We start from the raw sequence: 16925 nt of genomic DNA, 5'->3' as shown, positions 1-16925 counted from the left end.
TATCTCTTTTTGTTAAAAAAAGTTTAAACCATAGGAATATATGGACTGTTCCCTATTACTGTAAATTACATTTGTCTGTTCAAGAGCTAGCATTAGCTATTAAAGGGGAAACATTATAGGTTCTCCAGTAAGATCAGGGATAAAGGATATCAACTGTCACTACTATTATTTGATAGAATCCTACAAATGTTAGTGATAGCAATAAGACAAGAAAAATTAATTAAGGGAATAAGCGTGTGCGAAGAATAAACAAAATGATCACTTTTTTGCAAATGAATGATGCTCTAGGGATTTAGGATCCTAGATATTTAAATACAAAGTTCACTGATATAATAACTTCAGTAAGTTGGTAAGAGATAAAACAAATCCATAAATATCATCAGTTTTTCAATGTTACCAACAAGAGGAAGAAAATGATTGCATTCAAAGTAACAGCATGAAATATAAAATATCAGGGATTACTTCTACTAAGATACACACACACATACACACACACACACACACACACACACAGAGGAATTATATAAACCTATGAACAAAGTACTCTTTACTGAAATAAAGGATTTAAAAACTGGAGAGATATTACTTTTTATAGATAGATCATGCTAATGACAATTAAATCTCGGAATTTACAGATTCAGTACCACACCTAACTTTTATTATTATTCAGTCATTTGAGACTCTCCATGACTCCATTTGGGGTTTTCTTGGTAAAAACACTGGAGTGATTTTCCATTTTCTTTTCCAGCTCATTTTACAGATGAGTAAACTGAGGCAAACAGGATTAAGTGACTTGCCCAGGGTCACAAAACTAGTGTCTGGGGCTGGATTTGAATTCAGGAATGAGTCATCCTTATTCCAGGCCCAGAGATCTTTCCACTGCGCCACCTAGTGGTCCGCACACCACCAAAATTCTATATAGCACAAGACAAAATAGTAACAAAATTCATCTGGGGGAAACAAAATGTCAAAAAATCTTCTTCCTTTAGCCATAGGCGTGAAAGTTTTGTTTGGTTTTGTTTTTTACTTGTTTGTTTATTTACCTTTATCATTGAGGTTTTATATCCATGTGGCCTTTGTTATAATATGTAGTGACACTGGTTATAAATCTCATTTCTCCCATACTGCTTTCCAATTTCCCCAGTACTTTTGGTTAAGTGGGGATCTTGTACCCCAGTAGCTGGTGGCCACGGGCTTATTTAACCCTATTCTACTGTCTTACGCACCCAATATGGTCTGCTGTTCAAATTTTCTATTTTTTTAACTAGTACTAAATATAGTTGATAATTACTGCTTTGTAGTACTGTCTGAGACCTAGTACATTACTTCCCTTGAGATGCTTCAGCGTTTTTTCCTTCTGATGAATTTGTTACAATTTTGTCTAGTTGTTTATAGTAATTCTTTGGTAGTCTGATTTGTATGGCAATACATTGTATAAATTAATTTAGGTATCATTGTCCATTTTTTTTCTAATGGCATGGCCCAACCATGTACTAAATCTATTTTCTATTATTTAAATCTATTTTTAATTCTGTAAAATGTGTTTCATAATTTTTTCCTTTTTTTTTTTTAGTAAGGCAATTGGGGTTAAGTGACTTTCCCAGGGTCACACAGCTAGTAAGTGTTAAGTGTCTGAGGCCGGATTTGAACTCAGGTACTCCTGAATCCAGGGCCGGTGCTCTATCCACTGCGCCATCTAGCTGCCCCATGTGTTTCATAATTTTCACAGAGTTCTTTTGTCTTGGTAGGGAGACTCCCAAATATTTTATACATTCTCTAGTTATTTTGAATGGAATTTCTTTTTCTATCTCTTCCTTCTGGATTTTGTTGGTAATATACACAAACTCTAATGACTGCTGTAGATTTATTTAATATCCTGTTACTTTACTAGAGTTAAAGGTTTTACTGAATTTTTTACTTGGATCTCTATGCAGCTAGGTGGCACAGTAGACAAAGTGCCAGGCCCGAAGTCAGGAAGACTCCTCTTCCTGAATTCAAATCTGGCCTTATACACTTACTAGCTCTGTGACCCTAAGCAGGCCTCAGTTCCTCACTTGTAAAATGCTCTGGAGAAGGAAATGGCAAACACTACAGTAATCGTTGCCAAGAAAACCCCAAATGGGGTCACAAAGAGTCAGACACGACTAAACAACAAAATTTCCCCTTCCTTTGGAAGGATAAAATTTATCACTGTGGGAACCCAAAAAGTTATTCAATGTCTTGCTTTCGTCAGAAAGAGAATTCCAGTATCTATCTGGATAACTGAAGCACCTCACCACTAATAAATCATGACTCTGTACCAGGCTTATGATTGATTTCCTAAACCCCTCACCCCTTTCTGTTCAGGTGGTTTATAGCATACTTCAATGTCAATCTTGTCTGTTTCTTTGTCTATTAATCTCCACCTCAAATGTGTTCCCTATCATATTTCCAAAACCTGCATACTTTCATGAGTATGCCTCCTAAACACCCTGGCCCCCCACACTCTTTTTACCTTTTTATCTCTTTCCTCTGACTAACTTAAACCCATCCATGGTCCAGTTATGAGTTTCATCATACCAAGTCTCAGTCATATTGGCTGGTGTCACTTAGTTTTTACTTAATTCTTGAAATGCTAACTTTTTTTTTTTTTGGCTGTAGGGCAATGGGGGTTAAGTGACTTGCCCAGGGTCACACAGCTAGTAAGTGTCAAGTGTCTGAGGCCGGATTTGAACTCAGGTACTCCTGAATCCAGAGCCGGTGCTTTATCCACTGCACCACCTAGCTGCCCCTACTTAATTCTTTTCACACACAGATGTGAGTGTGTACAGGAGAGAGTTATAAGGAAGTAACTAGATGTAAATAAAAGCCATTAATAAATTTTTTCTGCAGATCAATAATAAACTGCCCCAAAAAAGTCATATCTACCTAGTCCAGATGCCATGAATCTGAGTTTCAATCTCCCTGCCATTTCTTTTTTTTTTTTAGTGAGGCAATTGGGGTTAAGTGACTTGCCCAGGGTCACACAGCTAGTAAGTGTTAAGTGTCTGAGGCCGGATTTGAACCCAGGTACTCCTGACTCCAGGGCTGGTGCTCTATCCACTGTGCCACCTAGCTGCCCCCCTGCCATTTCTTTTTTCTCCATGTTAACAGCCCCACACAGGACTACCCTTTCAATCATAAGACAGACATTCTTCACCGTGCTTCTACTCTGATCTTTGCCTAGACCAAATCTCCAACAGCTTGTCTTTCTCTAGGTGTGGAATGCACACTGACTCATGGGGTTAAAGATTAATGCAAAGAGCCCTGGCAGGAGGAGGAGAAAGTTCTTCTGTTCTGGAACATTCATATTGTGGACCCCAAGCTCCAAAGGACAGAGGGAACGGGTGGTGGTCCATGCTAACACTTTCTTTTTTCTTTCTTTATTTTTTTGCGGGGCAATGGGGGTTAAATGACTTCCCCAGGGTCACATAGCTAGTAAGCGTCTGAGGCCGGATTTGAACTCAGGTACTCCTGAATCCAGGGCTGGTGCTTTATCCACTGCGCCACCTAGCTGCCCCCATGCTAACACTTTCTAAAAGTATCTACTGAACATGCAGTTCACCAAGAACAGGTTCTATGCAAAACCACAAGGAAAGCAGGCAAGCCAGTCTTTCCCCAATGTTGGAAACAGCTATTTGCCACCCAAGCCAAATATGTTTCATCAGAGAGGAGAAAAAATAATGATGACTAGTATCAGACAGCACTGAGTCCCTAAGGAAGGAAGGGAAAGTTGTTAATACACCACTCAGCTGACTACTGCTCAAATGAAGTAAGCAGGACCAGGAAAACAATAGACACAATGAGATTAACAATGGGAATGGAAAGCAAAACAGTCAAAACTGAATGCTGTGAAATTATAACAACTAAGTTTGACCACTCAGAAGAACTGGGAAAAAATACCTTTCTTAACCAGAGAGATTACAGGGGGTCTGGATAGGGGGAAAAAAATTACATCTTTATATTCACCAACCTCTGAAATATAGTACTTCCTTCAATTAGGAATTTTAAAACAAACAAACATAATTCTGGGGAGGGGTTCAGAGATTTCACTGGTCTGCTAGTGGGTACCATGACATAAACAAGGGTAAAAGCGCTGGCTATTGAGATGGGGGAGATGAGTATGGAATATTGTACAGACTGTCACACGTGGTCCGTGTGTTGGCTGATTTTTGCTGAAATGTGTTTTTTACCCTTTAATCCTTTGGGGGGGGGGCGGGACAATGAGGGTTAAGTGACTTGCCCAGGGTCACACAGCTAGTAAGTGTCAAGTGTCTGAGGCTGGATTTGAACTCAGGTCCTCCTGAATCCAAGGCCAGTGCTTTATCCACTGTGCCAGCTAGCTGTCCCTCCCCTTTAATTCTTGTCACAAGGGAAGACTTATTAGGTAGGGAAGGGGAGGAAGGATATATCAGAAAGCAATGTGACTCAAAAATAAGTCATCAATTAAAAATCACTTCCTTCCATTCCTCCAGTCACCACAAGGTTGTGAAGACTAGATTTCTATTTTACCCCTAAGCATTTGCTGAACTGGCAAAAGAAACTGAGATTCTAGGAATAACACTGTGTAGGACACTGATTCAGGTGAGAGGCTGGGCATTTCCTCCCATGGTAGCTTCATTAAGTGGCCAGACATGAGATAGGGTGTATTTGTGGGAAAATGGCATTTTGTCCTTCATTCAAAGCTGGCGTGATATTGGCATTACCCATGTCAGATCGAAAGATATATATAATTAATTCAACCCATATTTCCCTCAATACTCCAGCATCACCAACAGGTTCTTGAGCATTGGCCACAGCAAGAACACTCTTGAGAATAGCAACACTAAGGGACCTGGTATAGGCCCACGGACACAGAACCGTGTAGGGTAAATGTGACCTCCATCATAACGCACTAGTCCCACTTAATAGCACCTTTGTCTTTTTTATCTGTCCCCTACCAAATGCTTCCTGCCCCAAGGACATGGTCAGGCCAAGGACAAGCCAGTTCTTGTAGCTATAAATCACAGGTAATTAAAGTGACTTTTCCAAGGCTAAAAACACACAGTGGCCCTTCAAAAGGATGGCAGCCACTTTGCCAGGCTAGGAAAACATGTGAAAGGAAGGATTTCTGTCTTTCAAAAAAGTGATGGGAAAAGGAGGAAAAACAAAATAAAACAAAACAACAAAAAAGGAAGAAGAGGACAAACTGACTAGGCAAAAAGTATGGGAAAGGTGCATTTGCCCAAGGTCCCACAGCTAGCTAATTAACTGACAGAGCCAGGATCTGAACCCAGGCCTGCATCCAGAATTCTTTCCGTCATTACTACACCACCTCTCAGATACTATTGGGCCTCACGGGAAGATTTGTGCCAACTGCAAAAATCCTACAGATGGCATGTGGGTGTTATGTGCTGAACAGAGAGGTTACGTACCTACAGCAGCGTGGAATTCACATGTTGGATTTCATTCCTACCCTCTAGTCATTCTAAGTCAGTCAACAAGCCTGAGTGATGAGAAAAAGCTCTGAAACATTAGCTACAGAAGAGCTTCCTTCCCAGTTCAACCATGTATTGATGGAAGAAGTGAAACTTCCCAAAGTTTCGAGTGTTTTTTTGCCACCATAACTAATTGCAGTTTTCCTAGCTGGGGTCCCCAAGCCAGAGGGAGCTGTGTCATTGACAATGTATTTTCAGAGACTTTATGGAAAGGGGCTGATTTGAGGAAACCAGCATGGGGGAAAGCTTTTAGGTGGTATGACTCCCCCTCCCCTAACACCACTGGGGCCTGAAGCAGGGCCAGGCCAGGGTCTCTTTTGTGCCAGCAGAGAGATCTTGCCGACCTGAACAAAATGATTATTTTCCTAAGAGCTGGAGAAGAGGACAATCAATTAAATATTCCAAGAGCTGAGGGAGAAGAGGGAAAGCTGAGTCAACTTGTTCACTCAATCGCAGGTTTCAGTTTCCACTTCTGCCTCTTTTATTTGTTTTTTTGTTTTGTTTCTTGCAGGACAATTGGGGTTAAGTGACTTGCCCAGGGTCACACAGCTAGTAAGTGTTAAGTGTCTGAGCCCGGATTTGAACTCAGGTCCTCCTGAATCCAGGGCCGGCGCTCCATCCACTGTGCCACCTAGCTGCCCCCACTTCTGCCTCTTTTAAAAACAGAACATGGAGGGCAGCTAGATGGTGTAGTAGTAGTAGATGGTTAGAGTTCCCCTTCTGGGTCACTTTCAAAAAAGGTATGTGGGAAATGGTGAGGTGAGAGTCCAAATCCTGTCATGCCAAGATCAAACAAGTCCAAAGCAACATCATAATGGTGTTTATTCTATAATGTTTCCTCATTCCCAGTCTCTGTGCCTGAACTTCAGGGATCAAAAGTAAGAGAGGCCACAGTCCTTGGAAGCAGCTGGCAGGGAAGATCTGGAGGACAGGAGGAAGCAAAGCAGGGGGAGCAGAGGGACTCCAAACAGAAAAAGAAAGAATGTGTGTTTTCTCCTTGTTACTGGAAGGGTCTGAACAAAACAAGGAATTTGGATGGAGGGAATCAAAGTCTAAGTCACAAACTAAGTCACAGTTTGGGGGCTGTGGGGTCAAGGTCCTTTTTTTTTTTTTTTTTTTTTTTTGGTGAGGCAATTGGGGTTAAGTGACTTGCCCAGGGCCACACAGTTAGCAAGTGTCAATCATCTGAAGCCAGATTTGAACTCAGGTACTCCTGACTCCAGGGCCAGTGCTCTATCCATTGTGCCACCTAGCTGCCCCTCAAGGTCCTTTTTAAGGCTGCTTTTGGACAGCAGCTCCTGGGCTTTTCAATACCCAGACATCTCCCAGCTCACCACCACAGCTCACTCTGGAAACTACTTTCCCCACACAGTGCCCCCTCTGCCCACATCTATCTGAACTAAACTCATCTCATTTCAAGTTCTCTCAGACCACCCCACAGACTGCAGACATCTTCTTCTCTAATCTTTCGATTCCTCTAGCATTTAACATCTCCATCGCTCATTTGGCAAATACTCATACTAAAGTGATATATCACTTAATAATATTGAGGGTGGCTAGGTGGCACAGTGGATAAAGCACCAGCCCTGGATTCAGGAGGACCTGAGTTCAAATCTGGCCTCAGACACTTGACACTTACTAGCTGTGTGACCCTGGGCAAGTCACTTAACCCTCACTGCCCCACCCCACCCCCTAATTTTTTTTAATTTTAAAAATCACTTACTAATATTTAACACTTGTTCCTTAATTTTTTCTGTATTGTTTCCCCAGATACATGGTAAACTCCTTGAGGGCAGGGAGCATGTCTAGTTTCTCTCTGAATCCCTCCCCCATACTACCACCCACCACTCCAGCACACGAGAGACCAAACAAGACTCACTGATTTGTTATTGAACTTGTCCCAGAGTCGGTCTTGGCCCTGTGACAAGAGTCAGACAAGGTTATAAGCTATGCCAGGATTCCCAAGAATCTGGAGAGACAGAGAACCTGGTTGGCATCTCCATTGAGTCTGAGCCTCACCCTATGGCCCTCTATGGTGCTTGACGAAACTTGGGTTAGGAATGCTGAGTTCTGCCCCCCTGGGCTCCACACCAGGCCCTTAACATTGTGTTAGCAACTTGTGTGTCCAGTATGAGAGGTGCCTACAGAGTTGGAAGGGGCAGGGGAAGACAGACAGTGGGCTCAGTTGGCTCAGGCTCCCTTGCAGTCATCTGCCTCTCTCTGACTCTTCTTCCACAGAATGGTTATCACTGCACAGTCTCTAAGATGCAGGGGCAGGAGGAGAGAAGTCTCCCAGTTATGTTTAGAAGCCCGTAAAGCAAACACCTACAAACATTCAGTGACATTGGCGCCATCGACATGATTGTGAGGGTTTGGGGACATACCATGGCTATGGCCCCCAGAAATCACTGAGGCCCTAAGGGAAGAAAAGGGGAACTGGTGTCTAGGAGCTCTTGGGGTTGGTAAACTGGGTTAGACCATTCCCCCGGGGCTGCCTCACCCCTCCAATAAACTTACAAGGTCAAACGGGGCCACTCTTGGGCAAGAGTAGGGAAGGGAGCAGGGAGAAGGAGGCCGTTCCCTGGTCTGGGCTGAATCTGTCTTTTCTACACATAGTTACCTTATTTGGAGCTCAGGAGCTCAGCTCCTGTACCATTTCCAAGCTGTTGCTATAGCAATGCAATATAACCCTAAACTATGTTAGTCTGCCTGGGTTTTTTCCTCTCAAAACTCGGCAGCTTTGATGGCGGGGGTGGGGAGGGACAAGGCTGGGGGGGGGGGGGGAGAGCGGCTATGTGCTTAACTTCTGCTCCCCAGGCTGCAGTTCCATGGAGCCCCACTTTCAGTCAAGCAGGAAAGGTGCCAAGTCAGCATGACCCCCCATTCCTCAACCTGACTGCTTTAGCATCTATCCAACAGGATGACTAAACCTAGAATACCTTTACTTTCTGAGATGGTTCCCTAGGCAGGGAAGGGACTCTTCCGGGAACATCTCAAGTTCCTTACTCTATCCCCCCAAAGAAATTAGTCCCACCTTACAGAGTTAGCTTCAAGAGGGAGAGATCCACTGTATGCACACAGCATCCAAAAACTCCCCCTTGGCCTTTCCCCTCAAAAAGGGAACTGAACAGCGCAGCATCAGAGCAGGTACCCATTCTTACCTAACCCTGGCATGTAACACAGGGGAAACTCAGGACCACTGTCTCCCTACCAGGGCACTGAGGAGGTACCCAGGGCAATGGAGTTTTGTCCTCCAATCTCACAGGACCCCTCTTCTCCATTCTCTAAAGATTCACTTCCTTTCCCCCTAAACTGTACATACTTGTTGTAGAAGCAAGACATGGGGTAGGAGGGAGAGGCAGTACCCGGAGACAAGTCCAGAGCAGGAAAGAGAAACCCACATCTTTCTGTGGATAGGTCAGGGGCCACGGGGACAGATTTAGGCCTAGGGAAGGCCAAAGCCGGTAGAATCCATAATAGAATAAAGTTGTGATTACTCAACCCCTAGTTTGAGGAAGATAGAAGTGAGATATGGAAATCTGATCCCTAAAGGAGGTAGAGAATCCGACAGCTGAATAGCATGGTAGTTAGAGTGCCTGGCCCAGTATCAGGAAGCCCTCAGACACTTTGCTAGCTGTATGACCCTGGGCAAGATCTTTGACCTCTATCTCAGTTTCCTCATTTGTAAAACGGGGATCACAGTAGCTACCTACTTCCTAGAGCTGTGAGGATCAAATGAGATAATCATAAAGTGTTTAGCACAGTGCTAGGGGCTCGCAGACAGGTAGATACACATGCACAAACAAACATGCACACATGCACAAACGTACACACGCGCAAACACACACACACACACACACACACACACACACACACTCTAACTGAAAAAGACACGAAATGGAGAAAAGAAGGAAAAAGGAAGAGAACACACCAGAGAACATGAGAGGAATGGGCCAGAGGCAGCTATTACAGGCTCAGGTCTCTCACTTTTATGCTTCTGTTGGAAGGCCTAGCAAGGGGAAGAAAGAAAGCTCAGAGAGAAAGAAAGGCAGTGATTCTCCTATGGGGACCTACCACCCTTAAAGGGCAGCAGGAAGACACAGAAAATATGTGAGGTGGAGTAGAGAAGGGAAATAATTGGGAAATAATTCAGGAGTGTGTATAAGAGGAGGGAGAGGAAAAGGGGGGGAGGTGGGAAGAGGGAGAGGAGAAGGAAAGGAGAGAGGGAGAGAGCACCAGCCAGCCAATGCCGGGTACCCTGGGTTGCTTCCAGTCGCTACATCTTGAAGGCTAAGCCTAATAATAAATGCTAACATTTATATAGCACTTTTAAGCTTTGCAAAGCACTTTACATATTTTATTTGATCCTCACAACAGCCCTGTGAGGTAGATGATATCATTATCCCCATTTTACAGATGAGGAAACAGATGTAAAGCCTGCTTAGTCCTCCAGAACTCAAGGACTGCAGCCACTGAGAAGAAATCTGAGCTGGTGGGATTCCCACCCCCGCCCCGCCCCCTCAGGCCATGTGGGAGCCTCAGGGAGGAAGGGAGTGAAGGAGGGAGTGAGTCACAGCCAGTTTTTACCATTTATAGTCAGAGAGCACAGAGCTGGGTCAGGTCCCCAGAGGGCATAGCACTTAGTCCCCTGACACTCCAGCTAGGCCCTGAGCTCTGTGAAGTTCTCTCTCCCAGCCCTCCCCCAGTCCCATCCAGTTATCTCCAATCTCATCTCCGGCAAGGAAGGTGGAGGCCGGCCAAATTCTTTCCAGAGCTGCTTTTTTGAGGAGCCTACCCCTCTCCTCAAACCCGCCATCATCACAGGCCTCATGAGCCCAGCTCTCACCCCATCCTTGGAGGCAGCTGGAGAGTGGGGGTGGGGGACAAGCCCCATGTTGCATTCTCTAGAAACAGAGGTGGAGAACCAGATGAGTTTTCATTCAGGGAGCCCTAAGGCAAACTTCCCGGCTCCTGGCTCCAAACTTCCCCCCTACTCCTCATTTATTTTCCCCTACCCCAAGAGAATTCATACTAAGATACAATGGCCTAGGTGAGATTGGACAGGAAAGGGTGGGGAGCAAGAATAAGGCTGCAGAGAGTGTTCCAGGGGCAGACAGCCTCATCCCACTGGCTCCTCTCATTAGAAAAATTCAGGCCACCTAGTCAATTCTATAGTGGGGATAGATGGAAATGAACACGAAGAACTAAAAGCATTAGGGAGCTTTTCTCCCCTCCCCCTAAACTCCTAGCAAGAAGATGCTCCGCTGTCCTACACTGATTGAGAGCCCCAATTAGCAGCACTTCTCCAGCTCCCCTAAGCACTGAAGTGTCTAAAGCCTCTTATGGTTCCCCAGGGCTCTCCGGTGAAAAAAGAAACGTTTAGGCCAGAGGTTCTCAAGCTGGGGTCCATAAGCTTCATGGGAACAACAACAATTATTAAAAAAACAAAAACAGAAGCACATCTTCATTTTGATTTACCTCTAACTGAAATTGAGCATTTCCTTCAATTCTGATTTACAAAACAAAAAACAAAACAAAAACACCGTTATTCTGAAGAAGGGTCCACAGGCTTTCTCAGATTGCCAAAGGGAGCTTGTGATCTGAGTTCTCCTCAATACCTGTGCCTCAGACCCTCTCCATAACAAATTGGGGCAGGCTACTCACCTGAGGAGTTGGAGGCTCTACCTTCCGTTTCTTCTTCTGGTTCTGTTTATTGGTCCTAGGGTAGACGATGAGCATCTCCAGCCACCTACAGGGAACAGAGATGATGGGTAAGGCTCTCCTGGCTTCTCTCAATGTTTTTTGGTTTTGGTTTTGGTTTTGGTTTTGTTTTGTTTTGTTTTTTTGCAGGGACAATGAAGGTTAAGTGACTTGCCCAGGGCCACACAGCTAGTAAGTATCAAGTGTCTGAAGCCATATTTGAACTCAGGTCCTCCTGAATCCAGGGCCGGTACTTTATCCACTGTGCCACCTAGCTGCCCCTCTCTCAATATTAAAGAATCATAGCCTACCACTGTAACTCACACATCTCCTGGACACATTAAAGAACAGTCCACTGCTATCCCTATAGTCTATATTCTATAGAAAAGGGGAGGTTACCACAAAAGACCACTGGTAAGTTGCCCAACTGCAACCTCAATTTCATTATGGTGGAGGGAGGAGGCCAATACCTAGAAGACCAATAATACCAACAAGCCCTGCCTATCTCACCCTGGGAAGCTCCCCCCAGAAGCCTGGCACAACAGGCATACATCTTCAGCCTACTGAGCAGAGTCATTCAACCCTGGGCCTGCCAAGGCCTGCCTGGCAGTACAGCCTGGGCAAGAACTAGCAGCTAAGATGGTCCGTTTTTTTTCTAGGCCTCTGGGGGCAAGGAGCTGTGCTAGTCCAAGATGGAGTGGGGAGAAACGTCACTACCAGAGAGTGATTTCAGAATACCCAGAGCAGGAATGAGGCTTCCTAGGCCTGAGGCCATAGGCCCCACCTAGCTCCCAAAGGTTCTTTCTTCCTACCTCTGGCCTGCTGACTGCTCCTCTATAAAAGGACAGTAAAGCCAAGGCCTAAAGTGCACCTCTAACTAGCTTAAAGGCAAACCTGACCACAGACAGCCCACACCAGGGCCCCAGCCCTGAGCCAAGCAGCCTTGGGCCCTAGGAGTTCAGGGCACGTCAGTGTTTCCATTACTAACCCTTATTTCAGGGGCTTATAACAACCATAAAAATTCCCTCCTAGTTGGGACTTGGCAAGCACACAGGACTACAGCAGCAGTTTAGAGCCATCTAGGGCCATCTCCAGTCATTCAGACAGGAAATCCTTGGTATCAGGGGTCACTTTCACCATCCCGATGCCTTTTGCAAAGGACAGAAAAACACCAACATTAAATAGCTAATACATGTAGAGAAGGCTCCAGATCTGGCTCAAGCAGTCTAGGAGGAAAGTCCTCGTGCCCTTGTGGATTCAAGTCCGTTTGGTCTCCACCACCCAGAAAAGATGGAATCAACGGATTGGAAAGAACTCTTAGGGGTGATGCAGTCTACTCTTTATCTTTACCAGTCAGTGGCCAGTCACTCTTCCTTTACCTACCGACCTTCCTACCTATCTATCTTCCTACTTATCTACCTTCCTACCTTCCTTCCTTTCACAATGAGGGTTAAGTGACTTGCCCAGGATCACACAGCTAGTAAGTGTCTGGGGCTAGATTTGAACTTAGGCCTGGCACTCTTGTCCACTGTTGCCACCTAGCTGCTCTAATTATTACTCTAATTGTTGTGTATATCATTTTCCTGCTTCTGCTTTCTGCAATTCAAATGTTAATTCTTAAAGATTGCTAGGATAGGGGGCAGCTAGGTGGCACAGTAGATAGAGCACTGGCCCTGGATTCAGGAGGACCTGAGTTCAAATCTGCCTCAGACACTTAACACATTAGCTGTATGACCCTGGGCAAGTCACTTAACCCTAATTGCCTCACCAAAAAAAAAAAAAAAGATTGCTAGGATAGGGGGCGGCTAGGTGGAGCAGTGGATACAGCACCAGCCTTGGATTCAGGAGGGCCTGAGTTCAAATCCAGCCTCAGACCCTTGACACTTACTAGCTGTGTGACCCTGGGCAAGTCACAACCCCAATTGCCTCACCAAAAAAAAAAAAAGATTGCTAGGAAATAAGGAGTCCATGACTCCTGGCAAACCATTTCAACATGTTCCTAACTCTCCCCATCACAAGTTCTTATATGTAACCTAAACCCTACCTTTTGCAATTTAAGTTTACTTCTAGTTCTGTGATCCAAGGAACTATTAGTGACCTCAAATAATCCTTCCGTTAAGTTCTACAAGCATTTATTATTTTTTTTTCTACAAGCATTTAATAACACAAGTAAGGCAAGAGTAAAGCACTGGACTTTGGAAAACATCATAGTCCCTGCCCTCAAGAAGCTTATAATCTCAGGAGGGGAGGAAGACACATACATGGGTAAGTATGATACAAAGTAGAGTGTGGCCTGGAAAAGCAATCTATCTGTATGTAAACATTTATAATAAAGACTTGGTCATATCCATCAGCTTTTTCTTTCTTTTTTTTGTGGGGGGAGGTTGTTTTTTGTGAGGCAATCGGGGTCACACAGCTAGGAAGTGTCAAATGTCTGAGGCCATATTTGAACTCAGGTCCTCCTGACTCTAGGGCTCATGTTTATCCTCCTGTGCCACCTAGCTGCCCCCATCAGCTTTTTCTTAACTTACATATGCATTTATTAACTACCCACTATAGTGCAAAGCACCATGCTAGATACTACGAATACAAGGACCAAAAAACCCCACCAAAGCCAAAAATTCTTACTGTCAAAGAGTTTTCATTGTACAGGGAGTAAACAATTGGGATAGACAGGATAGGAATAGGGATTGAACTAATGATTTCATTGGTATAAGAAGCTTCAGGCTGAGGGGCCTCTCTCCCTGTGTGTACATGAGCCAGCATCTTCTCTGTAAGCTATCATCTTAGAGAGTTGCCTAGACCACTGAGAGATTAAGTGGCTTGCTCAGGGTCACAGTCACGTATCAAAGGGGACAGTCCAATCTGGGTCTTCCTGGTTTCAAGAGAGGTCCTCTGTCCGCTCTTCCACCTCTGTCTCTCTGGATAAAGACTAGTCAATACAAAATACAAAGCAATGGCTCCTCAGACCGGCTGGTGGAGAAGGATGAGGTTCTGAGAAGATGCTCTGCTAAAGGATAATAGATGAATACATAAATAATGCTAGTTTCTAGTTAGTCACTTTGTCCTCAAGGGAAACCATTCTCCTACTCCCTCTGATTCTGGAACAGGGCCTGGCCTGGGCCTCTCCCAACCAGTTGAGATCAAAGAGCTCCTTTAGACAAATCTGAACAGTATGAATAAGGAAATAGAAGGCATTTTCTCGTCTCCTTCCCTGGAGCCAGGATCCCATTCTGTCCTGAGAACAGAAGCCACGGTTGTTGGATCCTTTGGCAGGAAGAAGACTTACTGAGTAATGGAGTTGAGAGTTTATTTAAAAGAAGACTTGAGAGCAGAGCTGACCCTGGCCCAAAGCCAGGGAAAAAGGCCTCTGAGAGGAAGGGCAAGCACCCTGGCCGAGGCAGGAAGAAGCTTCCAATCTCATGCTGAAGGGCCCGGCCTCTGGGGATCCGGGTCATGAAGCCACTGCTCTTTAAAAAGCCAAAGAAGAATGTGAGACCCTGATACTAGAAAGAAGGCACATTTCTTGAGGCTTCTATCTGGGCTGAGCATGGAGACCCCTAGTCAGCTAGCAAGTTCAGGCACAGGCAGCTTTCAGAACAACTTGTCCTGTCCCAGACATATATAACATCAAGTGTCCGAGACTGTATCTTAATTATCTCTGTGTCTCCCTTGGTGCTTAGCATGGTGTTTGCCAAAAAGTAGATGCTTAATAAATGGTTTGTAGACTTATATAATTGTAGAGTGTGAAGGGACCCCAGAGGTCACTGAGTCCAAACCCTACATGAGTCAGCAATCTCGTAGTCTACAACGTCCTTGTGGACGGCTCTTCCAACCTCCACCTGAAGACAGTGATGGATTTAGGGCAGCTGATTCCTCTTTTGGATGATTCTAATATATAATGAACTCACAGCTGACATCTATGTAGCACCTTAAGGTTTGCAAAGCGAGTTATGTGATCTCATTTAATCCTCCTAAAAAGGCCAAGAAGTGAGTGCTAATAGTTACTATTTTGCTCCTTTTCCAGGAGAGGAAACTGAGGTTTGGATAAGCTAAGAACCTTGAAGGTGATCACACTGCTACTAAGTTATAGAGGCAAGATTGAAAGGCTTGTCACTCTCCTGGGCAGTGAGCTTTCCACTAGAACTTCCACTCATGTTTCTCTTTATATTAAACAAAAATCTTCATCCCTATAACTCCTACCTATTTCTCTTACAGGTTGTCTCTAGGGCCCCAGAGAATGGTCTAATCCTTCTGCCAAATGGTGACCATTTAATCGGTCAGCATGGGACTGGTACTTCCTGGTTTCTTTTCTGGAACTGAACCCAAAACCCCAGGAAGTAAGAGAAAAACATTTATGGGGAAAGAAGAGAAGACAACATTTTATGCAACCTATAACCTTTCCTATGGATTCCTTCCTTCAGAAGGATAGAGGATGTTGGCCAGATTTCTCTCAAAGTTTTTGATTGCAGGAACAGAATAACAGTATCATAGGAGATGGTCTTAGAGGTTATCTAAGCCAACCACTTCCTTTTACAAATAGGGAAACTAAGGCCCACATAGGTTAAGTGTTTTAGGAAGGAAGGCACAAAGACAAGATTTGAACACAGGTTACTTGATTCCAAATCCAGTCCTTGCTATACTGGCTGAGAATCACAAGGGAAGGGGTCTGATCTAAACCAGAAAATTCAGTGACCGAGAGCTGAAGGACCAAATACTGATGTTGCACAAAGGGCCTGGGGCTGAGTATGCCTGCCAACCCCTCTGCATATACTCAGAAAACAGAAAGCTGGTTAAGTCATCTTCAAAGATCTTATAAAGAGGGGGCAGCTAGGTGGTGCAGTGGATAAAGCACCAGCCTTGTATTCAGGAAGACCCGAGTTCAAATCCAGCCTCAGACACTTGACACTTACTAGCTGTGTGACCCTGGGCAAGTCACTTAACCCTCATTGCCCCACCCCCAACTTTTTTTTTTTAATCTTATAAGCTAGATGAGAGAGGATTCTCTGTGAGGCAGGCTCTAGGGCCCCCTCTGCCACTTCTCCTTGACGCCCACCTTCTGCCCAGTTCATTCTGAGTGCCTCCTAAGGGGTGAGCTGCCATGATGTGATATGACATGTATGGCCAGAGTGACTGTAATCTTGAGCTCTAGAAGTAATTCTTTTGAGTACACTTTAATTACAACACCAGGGGCCCCCACTTGTATAAACTGGAAGAGTAACATATTGATAAATTAGTACATACAAACACCTTAATGGGGCGACTATCTAAGTAACCTCCTGTCTGACACTAATGAAAAAAAAAGGTAATTTTTGATTAGAGGAAAAACAACAGCAGTATCAATTTATAGTGGGAAAGACCCTTTGAGGCCATCCCATCCAATTTCCTCATTTTACAGATGAGGAGACTGAGCCCTGAGGAAGTTAAATGACTAGTCCAAGGTCACAGATCCAGAAACTGAATACAGCTCCTCTGACTTCAAATCCAATCCATTTTCCTCTCTACCAAAGTGGATCTCCAGAAAGGTCCAAAAGACTAGAAGGGCAGGCCTGGTTGAGTGAGAGGAACTAGTCGGGGGACTCCTAGACAACTAGGGCTCAGTTTGAGGGCAAACCCCTGTAGGAAGAGCAGTTCTAGAGAAGAACTTATCCACCTTTTTGTGTGTCACAAATCCCTGTGGAAAAACCGGTGAAGACTAAGGACACCTCAGAAGCATGTTTTTAAATGCCT

At 44.5% G+C, this 16925-nt stretch overlaps 1 protein-coding gene across 9 annotated transcripts in view; it reads right to left on the bottom strand.

Moving 5' to 3' along the window:
* Positions 1-16925, bottom strand: part of LOC122732845 (myosin phosphatase Rho interacting protein) — a 252893-nt gene that overhangs the window by 74128 nt on the left and 161840 nt on the right. For all 9 annotated transcript variants that reach the window (XM_043973249.1, XM_043973281.1, XM_043973272.1 and 6 more), the window contains exon 5: positions 11160-11244. In XM_043973249.1, coding sequence (XP_043829184.1) covers positions 11160-11244 — 85 coding nt within the window. The remainder of the gene's footprint in view (positions 1-11159; positions 11245-16925) is intronic.

This window comes from Dromiciops gliroides, chromosome 1 (assembly GCF_019393635.1).
Source record: "Dromiciops gliroides isolate mDroGli1 chromosome 1, mDroGli1.pri, whole genome shotgun sequence".
NCBI classification, from domain to species: Eukaryota; Metazoa; Chordata; class Mammalia; order Microbiotheria; family Microbiotheriidae; genus Dromiciops; species Dromiciops gliroides.
This window is presented reverse-complemented; position numbering and strand designations above follow the sequence as displayed.